This window comes from Mauremys reevesii, linkage group 15 (genome assembly GCF_016161935.1).
Source record: "Mauremys reevesii isolate NIE-2019 linkage group 15, ASM1616193v1, whole genome shotgun sequence".
NCBI lineage: Eukaryota > Metazoa > Chordata > Testudines > Geoemydidae > Mauremys > Mauremys reevesii.
In genome coordinates this window covers 41,932,906-41,957,716 of record NC_052637.1, presented here as the reverse complement: position 1 = coordinate 41,957,716, position 24,811 = coordinate 41,932,906, and the positions used below count along the sequence as shown (strand labels likewise).

General features: G+C 53.7%; 2 protein-coding genes across 5 annotated transcripts in view; both read right to left on the bottom strand.

The window, feature by feature from the left end:
- KIF19 (kinesin family member 19) overlaps nt 1–1,071 on the bottom strand; it is a 29,012-nt gene extending 27,941 nt beyond the window's left edge. Inside the window, exon 1 of the mRNA XM_039501974.1 lies at nt 673–1,071. Coding sequence (XP_039357908.1) covers nt 673–702 — 30 coding nt within the window. The 5' untranslated portion in view covers nt 703–1,071. The remainder of the gene's footprint in view (nt 1–672) is intronic.
- Nucleotides 1,072–5,245: 4,174 nt separating this feature from the next.
- DNAI2 (dynein axonemal intermediate chain 2) lies at nt 5,246–23,882 on the bottom strand. 4 transcript variants are annotated; one of them, XM_039500216.1, is made up of 14 exons: nt 23,771–23,882; nt 21,945–22,135; nt 20,292–20,453; nt 20,019–20,140; nt 18,984–19,126; nt 16,996–17,109; nt 14,565–14,704; nt 14,114–14,236; nt 9,911–10,134; nt 9,300–9,435; nt 8,535–8,681; nt 7,153–7,377; nt 6,292–6,336; nt 5,246–5,374 (listed from the first exon to the last, which is right to left on the bottom strand). In XM_039500216.1, the coding sequence occupies exons 2-14, from the start codon at nt 22,125–22,127 to the stop codon at nt 5,366–5,368; spliced, it is 1,773 nt and encodes a 590-aa protein (XP_039356150.1). In that variant the 5' UTR covers nt 22,128–22,135; nt 23,771–23,882; the 3' UTR covers nt 5,246–5,365. The 4 variants fall into 4 exon arrangements, with proteins under 4 accessions (XP_039356150.1, XP_039356152.1, XP_039356151.1 ...); XM_039500218.1 differs by having other exon boundaries at nt 21,945–22,132; nt 23,771–23,868; XM_039500217.1 differs by lacking the exon at nt 23,771–23,882 and adding an exon at nt 22,752–22,833.
- Between the last annotated feature and the right edge of the window lie 929 nt (nt 23,883–24,811).

Genomic DNA, 24,811 nt, shown 5'->3' with positions numbered 1-24,811 from the left:
CACCACTACCATGCTTACACAGTGGAGGTCTGTAGCACTGAGCGTCCCTGACCACACTGTGTGGCTTTATTCCAGGGGGTTTTACACACACACACGTGCGCGTCAGTCGACGTACGGCTCCATACACCTGTACGTTACCCAGGTATGCACACACCCTTTCCCCAGCTCACATACAGGTTGTCACTGTGTACAACAGCGGTAATGTTTCAACCAACAAAGGCTCTATTACTGCAGGTACCCAGAGAACCTGCCCAGCTAGGCACGAGCGTGGGGACAGAGGGCCGGCTGCAGCCCAGTCATCACATACCAACGCAGCTAGAGACTCTTACAGCGACTTGACCCAGCGGAGCCGGGGCATTTCCGGACTGAGCAGGGGGCAAGGGACGACTAGCGCCCACCTTCCCACCCCCGGCCCCCCAGGTGCTGAGGCCAACATCCAAACTCCAGCTTTCGCTCCCGTTCTGACCAGCCCCCCAGCCCTTTTCACCCTGCCAGACAGGACGCGAGCATCACTAACCAGCAGGTCCTAGGTAGGCAGTGCGGAGGGGAATTCCCCACTCTCCCCGGGTTCCCTTGGTGTGCCACCGGGCAGCACTGGGCACCGTTGGCAGCCAGTCCCTGCCAGCCCTCACCCTGCCCTGAGCGCTAATCAAGTGACAGAAAAGAACTTACCGTGAGTTGCTGGTCTCTGGACTCCTTCATGATCCTGGCAGGTGCACAGAAGGGCTAGAGGGGCGGGCCAGCAGCTGGCACAGGCATGGCTCTCAGGACCCAGCGCCCGCCACTTCCCCCGCCACAGCCCTGTCACTTACATCAGCTGTTTCCTAAACAACCTGAGCCTTAGGCTAATCCTCCCAGAAACAAAGGGGGGGCGGACAATTCCCATCCACGGGCTCAGGGCCTTTTGTCCTCACTGCCCCCCTGGAGGCGACAGAGCCCCGAAGGGCTGGGATGCAGCATCCCTGCTCCCTTCGGGGAGCTGTGCCTGGGCTGCGCTCAGGAGGGGCCCTGCCCTGCTGCTTTTGCTGCCTGCAGGATCTCGCCGGGTCCCCTGGAGATCTTCAAACTGTACACAACAACCGCAGCGCAGCAGGCTCCTGTTGACACAGTAGCACACAAGCAGCTGGGCTGGGCTCTGCTTTGCTCAGTCGCCCTCTGGCGGCAGGTATAGGGGTGTGTGTGTGTGTGTGGCGGCAGGTATGGGGGGTGTGTGTGTGTGCGCGCGCGTGTGTACACACACCCTGCAGCTCTGCCACAGGGGAGCTGGGCATGTGAACTGTGTCTATGCAGGAAGCTGGCATGCGTGGCACTGGGCACGAAGAGTGGCTTTGTGGGAAGTGCCTGGGTGCTGTGTCTACATTCTTACTGCACCCCAGGCCATGTCTGCACTGCACACTGCTGGTGGCGGCGTATGGGGGGCTGCACAGCAGGCCGGGTCCACACTGCAGTGGGGAGCTACTTGCCTGTGACGGCTCCGGCCGCGGGGAGGCAGAGGGACACTACGCTGCTAAAACCAGCCGTGTCCACGGGGTAGGCACCGCTTGGCCATGCAGGGGACACACCATCTACATGGCTATCGATGTCAGTGCTGGGGAAGGGGCAGCGTGGACGCACCTTTAAAGAGAAAACACCTGTGCTTTTGCGTGCTTTGAACCTGTGCTTGCTCGCCCAGCTGGGGTCCTTCTAGGTCAGGGGTTCTCAAACTGGGGGTCAGGACCCCTCAGGGGGTCACAAGGTTCTTACACGGAGTGTTGCGAGCTGTCAGCCTCCACCCCAAACCCTGCTTTGCCTCCAGCATTTAGAATGGTGTTAAATATATAAAAAGTGTTTTTAATTTATAAGAAGGGGTCACGCTGAGAGGCTTTCTATGTGAAAGGAGGCACCAGTACAAAAGTTTGAGAATCACTGTTCTAGGTTACACCCTCTGGGGAAGGTTTATGTATGGGGACTGTCAGGGGTGGAGAGAGGGTTGGGCTAAAAAAAGGTGTAAAAGTCACGAAGCAGCTTCCAGTGTAGACGCAACTTAGGGCTAAAAAAAGGAGTAAGTCTGGAGTAAGCTAACAGTGTAGACACACCTTGAGAGAGTGAGAGTGGGGGGAGAGCGTGTGTGGATAGAGGGGCACGCGTCAATCTCGCTCACAGGACTCTCCTCTGAAGTTTCACTCCCAGGTCTCTGGCTCAGCGCCGTGACAGACTTTTATCGTGTGATGGAACCGTGAGCGTTGTGCGCATCCCATTCATCACTTAACACCCTTTCTTTGAGCCCCGCCAGCCAGCGTCTGTGCGACGCGGAGAAACAGAATGGAAAGATGCTATAACTCATCAGCAGGATTTAATCAATAGCTTGGAAGAACACAGGTCAGCCAGAATCCAGATGTACAGGCGGTTTCAAACTCAGAAATCAAACCAGGCTCTTTTGAAATAAACAGAATCAGACATGTTCCCACAGAGGGAGGCAGCAGCTGTCCCTACACAGAGCCCCAGTTGGACAGGACAGTAGGAGGCGCTGTGGGGATTTGACTGGCACCAGGGTGGCCTGTGGGGGCGACTGAGGATTCATTTGCAAGTTCGTTAAAGGTGTCTATTTCAGCAGAAAACGGTGGCCGTTTGCGGAGCTGGCATCAAGCTCAGATGGAGGCGGGCAGGGCTGGCGATTGCGGGACGGCAGGCGACCTGGCTTCTGGGCAAAGAGTTTTATTTCCCATAAAATCACTGGGTTGGTTTCCCAAGCAGCAAATACACCCAGCGTCTGGGTGTGATGGAAAATTGAGGCCTGGCCTCTTGAGGGGATCAAAGATCCCTGGGCACATCTACCAAAAGGAAGGATCCTGTCCAAATCTCTCTCTGGACATTACATGCTACTAACCTAACTTCCCTGGCAGCCTCCATCAGAAAAGGACTCTTCACTTCCTGCCCTCGGACTGCTGGGTTGGGTTGCTGTGCGCCTCGTTTCACCCCAGAGCTGGCTGCATCGCATGCGATCCCAGCAGCATACTCTGGTGGCTGCTCAGTCGCCCCAAAGTGCTGTTGGGTTTCTAGGGCGCCTGGCCTTGGAGCAGGAATTCGGCCTCACAACCTCAGCATCACCCCCCTTTACAGTGCGAGAAAGTGAGGCACAAGGAGGGGAAATGACTTGTCCAAGGCCACAGAGAGCGAGAGGCAGAGCTGGGTGTAGAACCCAGGAGCCCTGGCTGCCACCGACCCTGCACTGCACACCTACGACACTGGCTAAGGCCCAGGCGGCTGAGAGCTGGGAACGAGCATATTCCCTAGGGGAACACAGCTTTGCTGGGGAGGGCTGAGGACCCCACCCTTCTTAGCCTGGGCTCCTTTCCCAGCTGTGGGGCCAGACCCCTCCCCTCAGGCTAGGGCAAGCAGGGGGGAGGGAGAATCCGCACTGGGGAAATTGGGCTAGCGGCTGAGAAACTGGAGGGGGGGGTGTCTCCATCTAGACCGTGCAGATTCTTTCTGCAGCGATATGGCCTCCCCTGTCCATCCGCGCCCTCGAGCCCTCGCCAGGCTCCCAACCTCTCGATCTCCGCAGCCTCCTTTCCTCTGGCCTCGCCACGTGCCATCTCCCTGCTTGTCCCCCGTCCCCAGCCTGGCGCTTGGAGCACGGAGCCCCTCCGCCAGCTTGCCCTGCTCTAATACAGCGGCTCTCAACCTCTCATCCCGGCCCCCTGTCAGGAGGCTGATTTGTCCTGCGGACACTAAGTTTCACCTCACTTCAAAACTGCTTGCTGACAAAATCAGACACAGAAACACAAACGTGTAACAGCCACTTACTGACAAATCGCTGACTTTCTCCTTTTTACCACAGAATTATAAAATAAATCCAGTGGAATATAAATACTGTCCTTCCCTTGCAGTGTACAGTACAGAGAGTAACTCATGGTCTGAATGAAATGTTAGTTTGTACTGACGTCGCCAGTGCTTTCAATGTAGCCTGGTGTAAAACTAGGCAAATCTCTAGAGAGTTGCTGTCCCCCCCAGCAGACCTCTGCGTACGTCCGTTCTGTGCTTGTACAGTGCCTAGCGCACTGGGCCTCTGCTCCACCACTGGGGCATCTGGGGACTACAGTGACACAGAGAATAAACAGCCGCAGTATCAACACTCAGATGGGAACAGGCTTGGGGCAGGAGGGATTTCCCCTCTCTGGGGGAGGAGCTAGGGGGCAGGGCTACTGAGGGACAGAGTCTGCTCTACCGGATGCAGTCAGGACTCCCAGGTTCTATTCCTGGCTCTGGGTGAGCCACTCCCTCGCTCAGTGCCTCAGTTTCCCCATCTGTACAAAGGGGATGACTACACCGACCTGCCTGAGAGGCCACATGGAGAAGGGGCTCTGTACAAAAACGCTGGGTGAGCGGCCCAGAGAGCTGCTTTCACTTTCCCAACCGCAAGCCATTGGAAAGGCCTTTCCGCAGGGCAATGCATGGGACCTCCGCAGCTCTGAGCTCTCCCCGCAGAGCAGCAGCTTCAGGAGAAAGCTCCTGCCTGGAACAGACTGAAGTTACAGCCACGAATGTGCAGCAATCTCCCCGTCCCCAGCTGAAGTTTCTAGCCATGTCTGCAAATTACCGGAGCAGCGCACATGTATTTATACAAGGGGACTTTGCTTCTGCCATGATCATCTTCCTGCTGCTGCTACACAGCCACTCAGTCCCCGCTTCTCCGGGGCACATGCATGCCTGCAGCCACACACACGCGGTGCATCCTCCCCGGGCAGTATTCCAGCGCCTGGCCCCTTTGCTGTCAGCAGGAGAGTCGCGAGTTTGGAACCAGCCAATCAGTTCCATGGCCCAAGCAGATCCCGCGTGGACGAGTGTCACAGGGGAACCTCGACAGACTAGACAGGCTGCCCCAGCTGGGATCGCTAGGCCTGGTGAGCTGGCGCAGTGGCTGCAGGGTGCAGCATGTTGGGACAAGGAGAGGAGCCAAGTGTTTGACCAGGACTGTGTGGCCTTTTGTCATGTCATAAAACCACCTGCTTATGGAGGGGAAGGGGAACGTCCCATGCTCCTGTGGGCAGGGGGGGAAGGAGAGCAGGCGGAATAGAACATGGCACAGACCTCCAGCGGCGGCTGCTGCTCAGCCTGCAGATCTGCGTAGGGGAGACAGCACGGTCTCTAGGCAGACAGCGGCGCCCAGGGAATGGCTGCCCGCCTCCTCCAGCGGTCCAGGATGCAAAGCGGATTGTAACATACAGATCCCGCCACCCTAACGTCTGTCGGACCCAACCAGACATGGCTTAAAAATGCTGCTGTTTATTAATCCAGTCTGTCTTGTAGAAAAGCTCAAAAGGGGAAACAACCTGCACTGGTACGAGAATAAATTAAGTGCGACTGTGCGAGCCACACGCCAGGCTCACTCCTCCTGCGGAGAGAGAACAGGGGTTAGGCCATGGAGGGTCCCCTGGGCCCCAGAGTCTGTTCCCATAGACAGCATCCCAATGCCCTGCCAGCCAGGGGAGGAGGCTTCCAGATCTGTTACAGATGCAGTGAGCAGGCGAACAAGACAGCGGAGCTGAATCCACCCTTCCTCTTTCTGGCTCCACTGGCTATGCTGCGTGTCATGATGCAGGACGCCTGAGTCCGAGCACTGCACGGGATGGAGGCTGACAGGAAGCCTCCTCTCCACGTCGGCCCCAAGGCAGCTGACCGAAGGGATGGGATGGCTGCCTCAGAGGGGGCCGCCCCAGAAGGCTGGCTGCACGGAGAGGTAGTGTTAGCTGCTCACGTGCAAGGCGAGAGGGGAAGTTCATAGGGAAAGAAGCAGCAGCTGAGAATCGAGGGTTGGGTGCAAGCTCCCAAGCCAAACCCACCTGGTGTCCTTAGGAAGGGGACCGGCCCCACGGCATATCCCGAGTGGGGCTGGTTGGAAGGAGAAAGATGGGCTCCTCTTGCTGAGAATACAAACCCCTCCTTTCCCACAGCACCCAGGGCTCCAGCTACACTCTGGGCGCTGCCACGTGGGGGACCCAGTTACCCGGTTCCCTCTTGCGGCGCAGGCGAGACGGACTCGCGTTCCCCAGCTGTGCTGCAGCAATAGGCTTTGTACGGCTGGGGCAGGGGTGCCCCTAATTTTGGCTCCTGTTTGAATGTCACATGGGGATCGGCATGTGAATGTCACATGGGGATTGGCATATGACTGGCAAATTGAGGTGCTCAGAGGAGGGACACTGAAAAACGCCACAGGGTGCAGTGTGGGGGTTTTTCAGGAGTCTGGCGGGGGTAGAAACGGGGAATCAGTCTACGGTAGGGAAAAGGGGGTACCCTGGGGTGTATCCTGACCTTGTAGGGGTCTTCATCCTCGTTTTCATCTGTAACTTCCTTCTCCTGAAAGGAATAGGGAGATCATTGCGTTCCAAGTCCCCAGGCATGGAAACCCTGCTCTTCCGGACCCTCTTTCTCTCTGAAACAGGCTCCCTGCCCAGCTCTGCTGCCTTGGCCTTTGACCAGTGACTACTTAGAAACGCTATCAAAATCAGCCCCCCGTTTTTGTGGAACGTGTGCCAGCCTGGCAGAGTTCCCCAGAACAGGCAGCGCACCGGTAAACGGGACTGTGCAGTCAGCCAGAAATCAGCTTCTCCACAGGGGTGCAGTTGATGCTGTCAAACAGCCTGTACTTTCCTAGGGGGGAAGCCAGTACTGGAGGGTTTCGTGAATAACTGCAGTTCAGTGACAATGGTGTGAACAACGCAGTGCCAGGCTCACATCCATCAAACCTACACTCAGCTAAGTGACTGTCAGAGGATCGGGGTCCCCTGCAATGAAATGAAAGCAAAGGCAAACAGACCATTAGCCTGCCACAGCAGTCTGTTCCTTGGGCTCTCCCTGCCCTGCTGTGTGAATGCCATGTTCTCAGACAGGACAGCTGATATAAATGTCACAGGTCTAAGACATGTGGCAGGACTGGTAGGTAGGGAAATCACCTCTGACTTTTAACCGAGTCCACATGATTTGGAATCAGCAAGTCCCTCATCACAGGGACCTGGCAGAGCAGAGCTGCACTTCCATTTGGTCTCCTCACAACATGTGATGTGCTGCGTCATTCCCCCGCCCACGGGCCTCCTAGACACCAGTTCCAGGATGCAGCACCATGGTCAGAGAACCACCCCTCCATCCCTTTGGCAGACCTGGTCTCTGTGCTACCTGGGCTTTCGACAGCTTGGCTGCCCGCTCCTTCCTCCTGATCTCTGCTTCGATGATCTCGAAGAACTCCTTCTGGACTCTGGCCAGCAGCTCCTCAGGCTTCTCCTCCTCCGTCTCCACCTTCACGTCCTCCTCCTTGCCCTCGGCCTTGGTGCGCTCCTTCAGACGCATCTCCCGGTGCCGGGCCTCCAGGATCTTCTCTCGCTTTGTCTCTCGCTCAAACATCTGAGAGGCACAGGGGGCAGAGAGGGCTAGGGCTCGGGGACCTGGGCCCCCAGCGACAGGGCTGTGGGGCGGAATCCTGGGCCCTGAACTGAAGCAGAGCCCCTAGGAACCCATGTCGTTAGCCCCTACAGCGCGGCCGGCTGCGCCCCTCCTGCCCCACAGCAGGCCCCGCTGCTCTGTGCACACATTAGCCATGCCCTCGGCATTCCTGCAATCCCCCTCCATCCAGGGATCAGCCACAGGTCTCCTTCACATAGCACGGGGCATGGAGTCCCCGCGAGTGGGCTCTCTGGTGTGAAGCAGTTACACAGGTCGAGTGTGTCTCTGGCAGATCAGGGTGCCTCGGGATGAGCTCCAGGGCTTAAAAGCTAGGCACCTCACCCTGCTCCATGGGCCGTGACGAGGAGCTGCCACAGCAGCTGGGGGTGCTGGAAAAATCAGGTCACTTACTTAGGAACCCAAGTGTTTCCCCTGGTGCCCACCACCAGGAGTGAAGGGGCGAGTCTTTGCCTTAAAACTCCTCCCCACACCAGGGGAATGGAGAGCGCCAGCCCTGCACAGCACAGAGGCGGAAGGCTGGAGAACACAGGGGGCCGCGTCCCTGGTGTTAGTGAGAGCTGGAATGCCACCAGAATGCCCCCCTTTTTGCAGGATGGGCCCAGGATTGCCTACCTCTGTACCCCTCCTGACACTGCACAGAGACACCCCGCGGGAAGCCTGGACTACACCCAACGCTGCACCGGTTTAACAGCAGGTTTGATTTGAAACCCATTTTAGTTAAACTGGTGCAACGTTGTGTGTGGACGCTCTTACCTAGGTTAGCTACACCTGGGGGCAAAGTGAAACCCACAGAACCAGACTTAAACAGATATAAGTGCATCCACACAGGGCTTTGCACTGGTTTAACTAAATCTGGTTTTAATCCAACTAAAGTTAAACAGGGCAGCTTCTGTGTACAGACAACCTGGGTGCCCCAGAGCACGTACTCCCAAACCGCTAACGACAATCCATGCCAGCCGCTTGCATCGCGCCAGTTCCTACTGGCAAACTTTACGAGGGAGATTGGAAGCGTCCGGGTTCAAAGCAGACCCCGAGCTCACCTGCGGCAGCTACCGCAGCCAGGCCACGCTGCCACTTGCAGCATGAGAGACACTCACCGCCGTGGCCAGGTTCTTCTCGTTCCTCTGCAGGGTACAGAGCCCGGAAGAGACCTCCAGCAGGGTCACTGTGCCCAGCTTAGAGCCGCAGCCAATGAAACGCCCGTTGTCCTGCAGACGCAGGCTGAAGAGAGGCTCGTCACAGACCTGGGGAGGAAGGACCAGTTGGGAAGTTTACTGCTTAGGTGCAGCCCATCACCAGAGTGTCAGGGCACCTGTGTCAGGGCAGGCTGGCCACACGCCTCAGCATGTCAGGACTGACTGACACAAGCCCCTCAGGCACTATCCTTAATACTCGCTGCAACTGATTTTTAAAAGATGTTTTCACTTACATATGACATGGCCTAAATGGGGGAGGAGGGAGGCCTGGCAGATGGGAATGCCACGTGGCACCCAGATACTATGATGATGGGCACACTGGAAACACGGACATAGCAAAAGCTTGGCGGGAACATTTCTTTCCTCCAAGTTTGGGCAGCCCAAACAGTGAGACGCTGCTGAGTGCCCGTGTGTGCACCGGAGCTTACGCTGGCCACTTTATTTCCTGCATGGCCAGGTTGGCCAGGATGCGTTTGCTAGCTCGCTCCTGCTGCAGAGCTCCACACAAGCAACTCAAATCACTGCCTGGGTGCAGCCTTCCACCGGCCTCGGGAGAGGTCTGCGAAGCACCTACCACATCCCTGCAATGGTTCAGATCCCCGCAGCTCCCACCCAGCGGGCGAGGAGGAGACACAAACGTTAAAGAAGACGTGTTTCTGACCCAACCTTCACACTGAGGGAGGGGTTGTTCTGTTTGAAGAGGAAGTCCCAGACATCAAGGGTCCCGTCCATTTTGGTTGTGAAGAAGACAGCTGGCCGGATAGTGCTCCAGCACCCATCTGTTAGGTAAGCCATGTGGTACCTGCCAACAAATCCAGCAGCTCTCAGAACATTTGGTGCTGAAGAATCCACATTACAGAGCTATGCTACATTGGAGTAACTGCCACATTCCCCGAGTGCGTAGCTTTAACACGCCATGCATTGCTATGCTAGATACGCTAGGCAGCTGCCTCTCACTTATACGGAGGCTGGGACATACAGCTGGACACAGAGTGAATTCAGGTCCCTTCACTCCTGTTCTGCTTCCGTCTTCACTACGTAGCTCTGCAGGGGGAAAGCTAAAGAAACCTAATTGTCGGGGGAGGAACAATTTCCTGCCACCACCACTTGCAGGGGCAGCAGGCGGGATTTCCAAAGCCCAGTGATTCAGGCACTGAAGTGCCATTAAAATTAACTGAGAATTGTGCTCCTCCCTCACTGAGATACTCCTGAAACCCCATCCTGGCCTATAAATCAGGGACAGAAACAGTAAGTGCAAAATAAAACCCATCGCCTACTTGGTCCACATGATGGATGATTCCTTGCAGTCCTCAGACCAGATCCGAGCAGTCCAGTCCCCGACTGTCAGGAAGTTCTTGGGGAAGAAAGAGTTCCTTGCCAGGGCATAGATGGGGCCATGGTGCCCACTGTATGTGCCAACTATCTTTTCAGCAGGTGTCTTGGCCTTGCGGTTACAGGTGATCACCACGCCTTGTTCTGTCCCCACCATGAACTTGGTCGGCTGTGGTCGGAAACACAGTGGAACGCAACTGTCACTGGGCGTGGGGATGCTCTTCCAGCAGGAGAGGATCTCCCACATGAAGGGCAGGTCCCAGCAAGGGGTTTGTTCTCCTCTAGATGAGTGGAGGGCGAGGGTGTAGTTGGATCCAAGTAATGCCTGTAGGAGTTATGCAGGCAAACTTTCTTCCAACGTGCATCAAGAGGAGAAGTGAACCCGGCATTGAAAACTGGCAGGTGTACTATTAACTAGAGCGCTGTTGGCGAGATCCACTGGTCTAGGAACAAGCCCAACTCCGGCTTCCTGAAGCTGGCACAAGTAGCGTGGAATCCGCTGAAGATCAAGTGACTGCCTAGAATACTGGCATTTCCCTGGACGTGCACAAGTTATTTTTTTTGCCTGCACTTCATGTACTGTGTATATAAACTGAGGTTACATTTCTTGATGCTTTGCTGGAGAGATGGAGTCTCATCCAACAGGCCTTTCCCATCCCTATATTGTCATATACAGCTCGGCTCCTTTGTCTTAAACCAAAGGCACTTCCACTTGGCTGAGGTTTACTCTGCAGAGCCGGTGCCAAGGCAGCCCCCCAACTCTCAGCCACTGCCGGCCTCATCGCTTTGTAAACATCCCAATGTTTGTGCACAGGGAGCAGGATACCTACCAACTGCAGCCCCCCGCCGGCTCTGCGCAACCCTGCATTCTCAGCGATTACAGCACTGCTCGCTGCCCACCGCAGAGATAAAGATGCTTATCATGGCTAGGCCCCTGCTGGCTCTGGAGATTAGAGATCCCTTAGAGTCTACATCTGATTATTCCTGTCTCGGCAGCAACCAACTGCAGGGATAGCGGGAAGGGAAGCCAAAGCGCAACACTGGGTAATTTACACTTACTAATGGAGAACCCAGCAGGCTGCTCAGGGAAGAGCCCTATGTATGCTGCAAATACTCTGCTTTAGCAACAAACAACAATCTCACACCATTATCACCCCAGTCTTCTAACAGAGACCTTTAGTTGCATGCCAAGATCAGGAGAAAATAAATAAATTCCTGGCTTGTTAAGTGCTGGTTCGGTGAAGGAAATCCATGCTGTGCGCAGAGATTACCCCCTGCAGCACTTGAGATGCTTTATGGCACTGGCCAGCCTCGCTCTGAAATTCAAGCAGATTTGTACACAACCCATGTGGGCCCACGTCCTGCTCTCAGCACCGCTGATGTAAATCCAGAGTAACCCCATGGAAGTCAGTGGAGTTACTCTGAATGCAGACAGATGTGGTGCATGGTAATGAAGCATGTGAAGGGTGTGGAAGCTCAGGCAATCAACATGTTTGAGAAATACAAACGAGTGTGTAGAGAACCTGGTTTGCCTGCTGCACCCTACACAACGCCAGGACCGTATGAGACGTCATACTAACTGGGCCTACAAATGTACCCTATGCAACACTGGCAGGCCAGGTGCGAGCTCATGCCAAGGTCCCCCTGTCTCAGCTGAACACTGACAAATACTTAGCAGGCATCTGTCTGGCTCAACAGGGTTAGTATTGTTAAAAGAGGGATGAGAGTTTTACAAACGCATTTAGTGTTTAGACTTTATTGAATGCGCTTGTGACTTGCTGCTGGCATTAAGCTCACTTATAGCATCTGCATCCCATATTGTAAAGTAATATTTGAGCAGCTGTATTGTGAACCTCTGTGACTGTGTCAATCACCAGACAGGAGAGACACATTAATTAGTGGGATGGGTTGATCTTCAACAGAAGGTGTCGTGCCCTTCCAAACAGGAAAAGTCCATCAATATCAGATGGACTATTGTGAGATGCTGCAGCTGGAATTTCCCTACATACATGTCAGGAAGAGGACAAAAGACTTTTGCTGTTATTCTGCCTCCTCCCCATGAAGATGAGCTATGGCTCGGCCTCCACCCATCAGCTGAGCTTTGCAACCAAAAGAGTGGGTGAAGAAGAGAATACAACCCCTAATGAAGAGGAACTGATTATCTCTGTGCTGCTTGGGACTCTGGGGAGGCAAGTTTTTCTAGGCATAAGCAAGAGATCCCCAGCTGCGTAGACTGAGTTAGCCCTAAACAACACGTAGAGCTTGCTTATTATAGAAGCTTCTATTATCTTTTGAATCTTAAGATTGTAATACATTTGTGTTTTTATGTTTACCTGCTTTCCCCTTGTAAATAACCCTCTGGTTTCCTTTTCTGAGTTAATAAATCTTTAGATAGTTTATTATAGGATTGGTAACAAGCGTTGTCTTTGGTGTGAGATCCAAGGTGCAACTGACCTGGGGTAAGTGACTGGTCCTTTGGGGCTGGGAGTAACCTGAATACTGCTGTGATCCTTGGTGTAAGGGACCATCTATCACAAAGGCCGGCTGACTTGGGTGGCGTACCCAAGAGGACTGTCTGTGACTCCATGTTACGACTGTTATAGAGCCGGAGGAATTTGCACTTGGTAATTGGTTGGTGAACAATAAGGGGTTCGTGCCCTGGTTCCTAACAGTCTGCCCTGAAATTGGTACTCACACTCTTCAGCCCCTGAAGCGAGGTTACACCCTACACGTGAGCTCAGCTGTTGGAAGTGTGTGAAAGTTTGTAAGATGCGCCAATAACCTGTAATAACAAGTGTTGATGGGGAAAGGTGCAGAGGCAGACAGACTGAATTAGTCTAAACACAAAGGCCTCCTGATATAGCTCAAGGACTGTGTTGAGATCATGCTGAGTAAAAGAGAAACGCGTGGAACCAGCAATCAGTGAACCACAACCGATGCGTCGGACACTAGGCCTAATTGGTGGACAAAATAATGAGAGGATGGGCTATGCTGCCCATCACAGCCTTTTGGGGTCCTTGAAGGAAGACTGTCTGCTGGATTGAGCTTCACCATCATGGCTACCATCCCCACCGCCTCTTGGGACCACCTTAATTCTAATCCTGAGAAATGTGACAGAGACAGAGACAGAGACAGAGAGAGAGAGAGAGAGTGTGTGTGTGTGTGTGTGTGCGCGCGCCCCCACACTTCCATGTGTCCTTTTCCTTCCCTGCCTTATTTCTTCTCTTTCCTCTCTCTCTCTTTCCTTCTGTGTAAGAAGAGTCTGGCTTAGCCATCCCAAGACTGTACATTTTACAATACTGCTGACAGCCTCTGACCAAAAAAGCAGCTAAACAAAATGCCCTAAACGGCCCCATGCTGGTAAAAGTTTGCCAGAACTTGGAGTGGCTGATAAGACCATGTTCTGTGCCTGTGTTTGTCCAGCAGCGAGACTCAACATCAGAGACAGAAGCTGCATTTTCTATCTCTGCAATTCTTTTCTCACCCCCTTTTCCGGGTGTCTGCCATGTTTTGTCTAATAAAGGAAACGGGACTGAACTTTAACAACAACCGCGACCGTGCCAGCTCCAGCCAGCTCAACTCACTTATTCTCTTTTCCCCCAAAAGAACAATTATTACCACTTTTAATGCCATCTAAGTGCCTGTCAAACAAGGGAGTTTCCCTTTAAAGACTCTCCAGCTAAGGGAAAGGGAACAAGGGCTGTTTTAAAATGAAAGCCTCACTTAACACTTTACATTTCAAAGGCCTTCACTGTTTGCCCTTTTTTTCTGTATCTTTAATAAAAGGTTAAAAGGATTCCTAATCCTGCGTTTACTAGAGTACTAAGCACGCACATGCCTCAGTATACCAAACCCCAGACCTCATTTAACACTGGTTAATGTCACACAGTAATTTTGGCCCATTTATTCCACCTAAATTAATACAACAGACATGTACGTTCCCTTCTCCCCATCCCCTTGCCAGTGCCTAAGGATTCCACCATGAAGCGTTGCATCCTGGCCACCATGCTTCTGGCCTAGGAGCACTGCACAACCCTGCTAAGCTCCGCTCAGCACCCTGGGACACCTAAGGTCTTTGGAACAATGGCTACCACAGGACAAAGCCCCCAACGTCATCTCTGGTGGGAAGGATAGCAAGCAGCACTCACCATGGTTGGTTCAAACTCCAGCGCGATGGCTCCTAAAGCATTCTCCAAGACTCCTTTCCTGCTGATGTCCATCACCAGTGTCTCCGTGGGCTCGGTCAGCTTACGGATATCCCACCACAGGACCTGGCGGAGGGGATGGGAGACATCAGAGCGGCTCGCTCTCATAATCCCCAGAGTTTCTTTCTCGTATAGAGATACTGACACTTTTACTACCCAGCATCAGGCAGCAGCTGCTCTTGAATCAAACACATGAATGACTGGACCTGCAATGGCAGGACACACGTACATCCACGTTTCCTCTCTGTGTGAGTGGGGCAGGAGAATGTCTTGGGGCAAACTAACTCTCCTCTGAGCAGAGACTGTCAGTGCTACCAAGTCAGATGTGACCGTTTGGTGATGCCAGGTGCTGGCTGTGTGGAGACCACAGACCGCCTTTTCTCTTGTCCGTTACCTGCCCATCGGTAGAAGCGGAGAAACAGTCTGTGCCGGTTTTGGATTGAAGCCAGATCATTCCATACACGGGGTCCCTGTGGCTGAATTCTACGGTGGAAAGCTCCACCGGCTGTCCTCCTTTCCTGGTGTCCCAGTAAGCTGTGAAGTGGGAGGAGACCATCAGCTGCGTCATATCCCCTGCCCCGCTCCATTGGTTGCAGCTCCCCGAGAGGACCTGGCCAATAACCATTCCCCCCAGCGTTTTGGTTCTGCTCCTGGCTCCCACGGGTTGTTTCCCCGCTCGGTGCTTGCTAACGGGATGAAGCGAACGTGGAGTTTGTCTTCCTTTGGTCATCACTTCAGCAGTGCCCCAGTGATGCCAGGAATAAGGAGAAGGGTTTCAACTACCTGGCACTTATGTTGTGCATTTCATCGCAAAAGAGCCATCAAACCAGCCAATAGAGTAACACTGACCTAGCAAAACTGTTGCAACTCCTAGTGTGGATGGGCTGAATAAAGGCTAAACTGTGGGTTCCCCAGGGCAGCCTGAAGCTGGGGTAAGCAAGTCACTGATGCAGCTACACCAGCAACCAAAAACTCCAGTGTAGGAAAGTCTGAGTGTCCTTGGAGAGGCAGGGGATGACCACTATCCCCTGTAGAGATGTATGTACTGCTGCTGAGCAACACCCCAGTTCCCATCTACTCCAGCTGGGGGTCTGGGTTGGCCCTTCTAAATCCAGGCCCCAAGGTCACATAGCAGGCTGGCGTCAAACCACTCCCCAGCCTGTAACTCACGCACCCTCTAGCGGCTCTGCAGGAGCACAAATCAGCAGAGGTCCTACATAAACAATGGGTATTATATACACATATCTCTGCACCAGACAGATGCTGCTGAGGAGGATCCTTAGCACAGCATAAAGGTAGCTCCCATTTTGGGTGTAAATGACTTCTCCAGCCCTGCTTTTGCCAGGGTTAGGCATCTGGGTTGATTCTCTGCGGAGGTGGCAGAGTGGCACTCGCTTGCTCTTGCTTGGTTATAATTAAACAATTGAATGTGACAGCGTGTGCTCTGCTGGGCCATCAGCCGCATGCGTGGGGAGCCCTGTGAAGGATGAAGTGAAATCGACTCTCTCTTCCATCACCTAAGGAGTGCATGATAATGTCCTTCTAATGTATGCCCTGCCAGATCAGATTGCAGCTGCAAAGGGCAGCAAAAACATAAAAATGAGTGTGATTAAATTGAAAGGCTTGCGTGGCTGAATAAATAATAGACTCTTACATGGATCTGGCAAAGGGGGAGCCCCTTTTAATGTTTAAAACAAGGGAACAAAACTTATTCTACAAATGAAATGACGGCAATTATTCAGAGCTTTTCTCATGCCGCCGTTCATTTCCCGAGGCACATCAGCGGGGAAGCGAGCAATAGCAGGTAACCCTACCCACCAGCAGCTACCCGATACACAGTGTTCTGTACAGCACGCGGGCTCGACAACAGCAGCCTCCTGTCCTCAGCTCTAGCCTGCTTGATGACACAGTGTATCTACAGCCATGCAGCTGGGGAGGACGCTCTGGTTAGCAAAGAGATGCCCAGGGCATCGCCAGAGAGAATATTTGTGCTGGTGATGGTAGCTATTTGAACACTACAGAGCAGAGTCATCCCAGGGTGGGGGAGAGGGGGGTTCCCCCACTGACGTCAATCGGATACAGCTGGGCTACTGTTGACAATAAATAAAATGTTTATGGGTGTTGGTGGACTCAGTCCTGCTTCTAATGTCCACATCTCTCTCACACACCCGTCCCGTCCCCACTGCACTGACTCCAGCAGGCGAGAGGCTGAAAGGACACGCGCACACAGGCAGACTGGATGGACACAGAGATGCACCGGCCCATTCTACATAATGGGACTCAGTCACACTGGTGCCAGGCAGTGCGTGTAGAGGGCAAAGGACGCTCTTACTGACACTGTTTGGGCTGCACCTGTTGTATGGACAAGCATGAGCCTCCGGTCCCCAGGGACTGCTGATTTCACAAGCACTGAAGTTACTTAGTAATTCAGAACATTCCACCAGCTACATTCGTGTCTGTTTCCCATCTGGAAAGTGCCTGACACGCTTTGAGGGATAAACAAATGCAATGGCCACCTTTTTTTAAGTGGGTGTTCTAGGAAATAACAGCCTCCTCGTCCAGGGCGACCCACCTCCGCCACTGTCAGAATGGGCTTCGCCTGGATCACTATCACATCATGGTGAATTATCTAGCCACATAGCCTGCACGGCCACCACCTGCTGCCTAATCAGGGGAACGTGTGTTCCAATTCAGTATTCCAGGCCTTGGAGCGAATGACACTAAGGAGTCTTTGTGCAGATTAGCACTGGAGCAAGGCTAGCGCAGAATTAAAATTAAGCAGTTCCCCTGGTAGCGTTGCTTTATATACAATCCATGTCCCTTACCGATCTGTCCATTATAGCATCCTCCAACCAGGATGTGAGAGTCTTTGGGGTTGTATTCCAGGCTCATAAGCGGGGATGATGGCCTGAGAACCAGGTCTGGTTTGTTGGGATTTTCTACCGGGAGGGGACAAAATAGAGAAAAGCAAAGTTTGAGTGAAGCCCAGAAGGAAAACAACATTTCCAACTAATTCAGCTCAGGAATGATGGACACTAGCCAGTGACCTCCAGAACCCACGTCTTTCCAGCATCTTGCCCAGCATCAATGCTAGCGAGAGGCAGGTAGAAACCGTTACTACAATGTACTAATCTGGAGTAATCTCTAGCACCTGTGCAGCACTCTTCACCTGAAATCACTTTACAAGTACAGGTGGAGGTAGAGAGAGGAAATGACTTGCCCAAGGTATCACAACAGCCAGGAAGAGAACCCAGGAGTCCTGACTTCCAGTTCTGGGCCTGAAGTAGATCAGCAATTCCTCTCTCTGCCTCAGATAAAAATGCACCTCATCATGTCCCCCCAAAACAGACTATTAGCCATGCCATGTCTTGGGGCAGAAAGAGGAGGAGTGTTGCATTGAACGCTCGCTTTCTGCCTCCATTCTGCAGGACTCTTCTCCTATTTAGCACCTTGCTTCTAAAGGGGGGGAAAAAAAAGCAGATGGGACCATTACTGAGGAGCTGCAAGGTGCTGGGAATGCAAGTCACTAGACAGATAGCTGGGAGAAGGAAAGTATCCAGCTTCCTTATCTGTCAGACTGTGGTTGCAGCCCCCTGTGGCTGTGAAAGGTCTATTCACATGTGAGAGGATGGGTGGGGAGGAAGAGGTGTCCATTCTTCACACTCCACTGCCACCGCCCTGTTTGCTTGTCATCCTTTTGTTTTTCAGCGGTGGACTGAGTCCTGCTTCTAACATCTACATCTCTCTCAGCCCCACCCCGCCCCCTCCATCCCCACTGCACTGAAGTTCTATACACCTGGGAAGTTCCTCAGCAAGGTAATTTTCCCAACCCAGGGCTTGTGTTGCTTCTTGTTTTTTAACAGAATGGGCAATTAAGCTACTTTAACAATCCAGCGTGTCTGGAAAATGTAACTGAGCTCACTGGAAAAAGCGAGAAGGGCTCTGTCCTGGGAAGCCAGAGAGTCAGGGCCGGATTTCCAATTAGGCACCGAGGGTGCCAGCGTTCTAGGGGCGCCTAAAAGTTAAAAGTGGGCTAAAAGTTAACACATTCAGCTCCCCTGAGGGCGGCTGGGCTCCTGGTGTGGGTTGGTGGCTGCCCAGCGTGTGGGGCTGGAGCAGGGTGAGCGTCCAAGTCAGCCCACCTGGGGGTGCTGTGAGCCGTGGCCGGGGGGGAGAGGGGGTGCTGAAGGTGCTGGCTGGGAGCGTCCCATCCCCTTCCCAATCTTGGCCACCCTGCTGCCTCCACCCCATGCCAGTGAGAGAGAGGGAGGGGCGTGGCCAATGCCTCATTCATTTACATGAGCAGACCCGGAGCGCTGCTTCTGCGCCAGGCTGCGGGAGGGACGGAAGACACCCATGGGGAGAGGTACGGTCCCCGCCCTTGCGCCATTCCTGGGGCAGGTGGGCTGCGCCCCGGCTCAGGCTGGGATCCCCATGCGTGGTGGAGGGTCTCGTGCCTTCCCAGGGAGGCTGTGTTTATATTTCTTTTCGTTTCATTTTTTACGAAAAACACAAAGGTCAGCTGTAGGCAGTGGGGGCGTGGAAGATGCTGTGCCTAGTGGCACGTAAGGTGTGACTCTGGCCCTGCAGAGAGTGGGTCTTTACAAGGTTGTTTTCCATATTTTGGTCAGGTTTCAGATACCTTCAACCCCAATTCTCATTCCCCCATGTGTAAAACCGGAGTCAACGTCCCTTCTACTCTCCTGGCGGGGTGTTGTGAGGGTTAGTTAGTTAATCCCTTCAGAGCACTTAACAGACATGAAGGACCATGTTAGTGGCAAGCATTACTAACTCTAGCATTTTCCCTTCTTACCAAGATCCCATATGTATGACTCATAGCTCATATCTTTGGAGCTTCGCTGGAACTCCAGGCTGGAATAAGCTACTGCCAGCTTCTTGCTTCCATCTGGGTGCCAGGAGAGATGCGTGGCTGTCCTTTTGATTAAGTTTGGATCCCTTTTTGATAATAAAACAATGGCATTAACTTGCTAACAATTTGTCATGCTCCAGGCTATGCAATAGTTGCCCAAGGGAAGTGGCGGGAACCTCAATTAAAACAGGTTAAAACCCCTGAGTATTGATTACAGGAAACAATCCTGCACTGGGTTGTGACAGGAAGACCTAGATGAGCTGATAAACCTTCCCAGTTAGAAATTTATAGAAATTCAATTACATTCCAGGATCTAACTTTTAAAAGTTACTACACAGGCCTTAACACTGAAAAAAAATCCTTGAGAAACAAAAGAAGGAAGATTCCTTTGACACTGTGCTACAAAAGATATTAAAACTTGGGATACTCACTGAAGAGCTCCATAATACCCCAAGTCCACTAGATCCTCCCCATATGAACATTATTTGACTGGTTTTTGAAGGACATGTTAATTACTGCTCAGAATACAGGGAAGGAAAACCAGTCTGCGTTCAGTGATCGGAACAAATAATCCGAGCGAGGAGGGGCACTGAACTCTTGTAGTAATCGCCCCCTCACCCAAAGAATGATTTGGAAATACCCAAAGGAGCATCTATATTAATATATTACTTTTCAAGGATGAAATTGACAGGGTTGGTCCGAGTGCAGAGAGAGTCTGTCTCTGTCAGGAGAAAGGCTATACCTACAGCCTTCCATTCAAATAGCTGGGATGTCCTGCAGTTAATTCTGCTGGAGACGGACTGCTGCTAGGATCTGCTGTGATGGCTGCTTCAGTTATACCTGCTCCTGTCAGCAGATGCAGCTTAACAGCGCCAGCTTAACTGAGGTAGCCGCCTCAGCTGGCCCAATGGTCAGTATGGACTGGAACAGAACAGTGAATGCTTAGAACACAGCGTAGCACCTCCTGACTGCCAATACCTGAAGACATTGATGGTTTTTGCAGACGGAGGCTCATCTGCTACGTCTGCTGTCTCCTCATCGTCAAAGTACTCCTCGTAGATATTGATCGCATTGTTCTGTTTGATGCAATGTTCCATCAGCTGTGAAGCAAGCCATGCAAATAAGCCGTGATGTGACATTTGGGAAAGCTACTGGCTTGGGAGGGCAGGCAGCAAGCAGAGCATGATGGGAAAGGGAGTTGTAACACGCAGACAGGCAGAGGGGGAGGAAAGCATGGGACAGTGGCCTTACACTGCCGAGCTGTATGATGGTGTTGACATAGTTCTCATCTTTCTCCACTTTCTTCCGGAAGCGAATGGTCTGCTCCATCTCCAGCGGGTTGACATCTTTTGGCCACCCTCCTTCCAAGTGGTTAACCCCCTCGTTTTCCATCTCAAATCTCTCCGTGTTGACCTGAAGTGTTACACAAAGAGAGAGGGAAGCAAGATACAAAGAGGATGGGCTTGGTTTTTAAAGCTGCTCCGTGGGGTCTAGCATTTACTCCCTCACTGATTCCAGTTCCAGCCAGTGCTCAGATTTCCCTGGCTTTGTCAGTGTTGCAAACCCCAGCTGGGTTCTCAAAACTCAGCCCTCTTCTCTCTGGCTCTTATGCCATCGCCAAGACTAGAGTCGGCAGTCAGAATAGAACAGGCTGTTCAGTTGCTGATGCACAAGGCAGACTAGAACCCTGCACACTCCTCTCCGGCTGCTCTGCTCCTGCAGGGCAAAGGGGAGTAAACCCTATTTTCATGAGTGCCATCAGCAGATCTGACTTGAACACACACACACGCAGATGGGGAGAAGCTGCCAGCATTACAGTCACTTTTCTGGCCATAACCAAGTGTGGAACTTGTAGTCCCCTTTGTGGCTAACAATGGAATTATGGACAATCACTTCACCAAATGTCCATAGCGCTCCCACTCAACTTCCATCTACTGGAGTGCAGTGGGGATCATGTACAACTGAGCAATCCCTTATTGTTTATACCAGGCAAATTCCAAGGGAGGCACAGAGCTCATCGGGCAATGTTAACAAACGGGACTAACAAAGTTGTTACTTTTATTACTCCCCACGCAGGAGAAGAGGGGTTTCCAACTACGTGATTGCAAACAGGGGCCAGCATTGGAATGAAGAATTATTGGCTACTTCTCCACTGTTCAAACCCAAAGTAGCGTCTCATCTCTCACCCAAGCGGAGCAGATTGGCTTTGCAAAGGATCAGTCCGACTCTGGGAGCTCTTAAGAAATCATTCATGATTTGTTTTCTTGATTTACCATCACTGACTGCAGAGAAGTGAGAACCCCCCAACCGCCCCCTTTTTCCATGGAATTCCAGGTTTGCAACACACTAGTCTCTTCCCTGCTATGGCAGTGGTTCTCCTCGGAGGATCTCAAGCCATGCTACAAACATCCGTGGAGCCTCACACCTGGTTTTCTGTGGGGTAGCTAAGATCAAATCCACTTTATATCTTAGCATCTTAGAGCTGCCAAGGTCACACAGTGAATCAGAACCAATAGAACCCCGTCTCCTGCTTTAACCACTAGACAAACTCAGAGCTCTTAACTGTCCTGCAGGAGACAGCAATGAAAACATTAGCTCCCTCTTGTGAATTTTAGGATGGGTGAGAACCCTGAGATAATATCATTGCAAACTTCTCTGAATACTGTACCATTATTACACCAGCAGCATCACCGTATTTCTTTCAGAGGAGATCTTGATACCTATATCCTCCTCCTACAAACAGGGTCCCAGAAGATCTCCAGTTTATCACTGACTACAGGCACCTTGCGTTGCTGAGCATACCCAACTTTCAACCCCCTCAGCGACACATCTCTCTTATCCTGTCAGAGGGAGCCTTGCAAGCAAATATTCATTAAAAGAGAGCTCTGTTTGCTCCCACTGTACCTCATGCTCCGACATATCACTGGCACACTGTATTGCAGCATCAATGGGGTCCCTCTCTATGAAGTTTTTGGCTTGGCTCGGGTCTGGCTGGATGTCCACGTTGGTCTCGGCCTGCCGGTCGGAGAAGTTGCATTGTCGGCCAAACTCGCTGCGCTTCTTCACATATACGTAGACGATCTCCATGGTGCCTGCTGAGGCGAGGGAGAAGGAAACGTTGCACCTTTGCACTGCTTCACACTTACCGTTTCACTGCTGTGTTGCACAGCAGATGCTTCATGGGGGACACAGAAAGACATAGTCCCTACCACAAGGGATTACATTCTGTGTTTAGAAATGATGAGAGAGTTTAAATTAGGGAACAATCCTGGACTGGATGATCCAGTGGGTCTTGCCTCTCTGATTTCTATCGCTCTGTTTTGTAAGGGTATCCCTACTTTCTTACATGGATCTAGCATGCAACAGGTTTTCCCACCATTTCCTTTGACCTATGACTGCACAGTCATGAGATGGGGGCCTTGGCCTTTAAAGAGCAACCCCTGGTCTACGCAGTTTTTGTCCCCATTTAACTATTTCAGTTGGGTGGGGGTGGTTTTATTGTTAAAACCACACCCCCAGCATGGATGCAGTTATAGGAGTATAAAGGTGCCTTACGCTGGTAGAGCTTATTCCTCTAATCATTATTATAGGAGTGTTTACAGGAATAAACTGAGGCAAGCACCTTTATGCTGGTAGAACTGTGCCCATGCTAGAAGATCAGACCTCCTTAACGATACAATTTCAAACCAATACAGTTAAAGCAGTACAAACCTGGGCACCCTTAGACCCACACGTGGCTCCCAGCAGAGCGAACCCAGGAGTCCCGGCTGCCGGCCCTGCTCTGCCCCCTCGGCCCCACGCGTGGCTCCCAGCAGAGCGAACCCAGGAGTCCCGGCTGCCGGCCCTGCTCTGCCCCCTCGGCCCCACGCGTGGCTCCCAGCAGAGCGAACCCAGGAGTCCCAGCTGCCGGCCCCGCTCTGCCCCCTCGGCCCCACGCGTGGCTCCCAGCAGAACCCTAGTACATTTGCACCTGCGGGTACCCCCTGTGCCAGGTGCTGCACGAGGAGCACCCCGCAGTAGGGGGCAGCAGCGCTGGGTAGGAGAAAGGGGGCCCGGGCTGACAAGGGGTTAGGCTGAGCCGCAGGGCCCCTCCCTCCCTTACCCGGGGGGGTGGAGCCCAAGGGGGGGCCCCCGAGCCACAGGGCCCCTCCCTCCCTTACCCGGGGGGGGGGGTGGAGCCCAAGTGGGGGTCCCAAGCCGCAGGGCCCCTCCCTCCCTTCCCTGGGGGGTGGAGCCCACGGGGGGGGTCCCGCGCCGCCGGGCCCCGCCCTCCCTTCGCGGGGGGGGGGGGTGGAGCCCAAGTGGGGGTCCCGAGCCGCAGGGCCCCTCCCTCCCTTACCCGGGGGGGTGGAGCCCAAGGGGGGGGACCCCGAGCCGCAGGGCCCCTCCCTCCCTTACCCGGGGGGGTGGAGCCCAAGGGGGGGTCCCGAGCCGCAGGGCCCCTCCCTTCCTTAGCCGGGGGGGGTGGAGCCCAAGGGGGGGTCCCGAGCCGCAGGGCCCCTCCCTTCCTTAGCCGGGGGGGGTGGAGCCCAAGGGGCCCTGAGCCGCAGGGCCCCTCCTCCCTTACCCGGGGGTGGAGCCCAAGGGGGACCCTGAGCCGCAGGGCCCCTCCTCCTTAGCCGGGGGTGGAGCCCAAGGGGGACCCCTGAGCCGCAGGGCCCTCCTCCTCAGCCGGGGGTGGAGCCCAAGGGGGGGCCCCGAGCCGCAGGGCCCCTCCCTCCCTCCCTTACCTGGCGGGGGGCAGATCCGCTCCGGGCCCGGCTCTCTGCAGCCGCGGGCAGCGTGTCCCCGTTGCCCAGCAACGCCCGCGGGGACTGGAAGCGGAGCAGTCACGTGACGGGCCGGGAGCCGCCGCCATGTTGGGGGGAGGGGCAGAGCAGAGTGTTAAATGAGGGAGCAGGGCACGTGCGCGTACTTTGGCGGGGGGGAGGGGCCTGGCCCATCCCCCAATCCTCCCCCCTCACTCCCCCCAGTGCTGCTCACCCCTCACCATGGCCTAGGCCCCCACAGGCCCCACCCGGCCTGTCCTCGCACCCTGGGCTGGCCCCTGGCACGTAGCCAAGCACAGTGCATTTGCTGGCCAGGAGCTGGTGGGACCAGCCCGCGAAGAGGCTCAATGCTGCCCTGGGATGCAGCGGCTCCGCCAGCCGCACCTGGCCCCCACACTAGTTACTGGCCCGACCTACGCGGGGGGGGGGCGCCAGCTGCTGCTACAAGCCCCAGCACAGCAGGGCGGGAGGGTGGACGGACACGCTCGGCCAAAGCTGGGGGTGGACGAGGCTAGAGGCAGCTCAGGCGGGAGGTGCGGCAGGACTGCCTGGAGGCCCAGGGCTAGAACAGTAGGGGAAGGTGCAAGTTTGGAATGAGCTACAGCGGCTCCACCTGTACCAGCGCACAGTCCCAATTGACACCAGAAAAAAAGTATGGTAGGGGCTCCGCCCATCTAGCCCTCCAGAATGATGATCAGAGGCCCTGGAACCAGGTCCTGACCCCCACTTGAGGAAACTAGGAGCTGAAAGAAAATTGGCTGCACATTGGTGCACACAGACCATTATTTTCATCCATTAAATGGCAGCCAACATGTAAAACTCCCTGGCTTGCTAGGGGGAAAAAACCAAACATGACTCTGAGGAAGTTTTGACTGAAGTGAACACCTGTCAGCCCAAGCCCACCACAGGGAATAGATCTCATCTCAGCCAGCTGTTCAGTGCATATATGAGGGGCTTTACAAAAAGTCAGCTAGAAAAGCAGCTACTTTTTTTACATTATAT

Coding starts and splice junctions, on each gene's coding strand:
- DNAI2 (XM_039500216.1), bottom strand. CDS start 22,127: ATGGAGATCGTCTACGTATATGTGAAGAAGCGCAGCGAGTTTGGCCGA. Junction 14,705..16,995: donor ATGCTATAATGGACAGATCG/GTAAGGGACATG, acceptor CCCACTTCACAG/CTTACTGGGACACCAGGAAA. Junction 8,682..9,299: donor ACCCCTCCCTCAGTGTGAAG/GTTGGGTCAGAA, acceptor CTTCCTCCCCAG/GTCTGTGACGAGCCTCTCTT.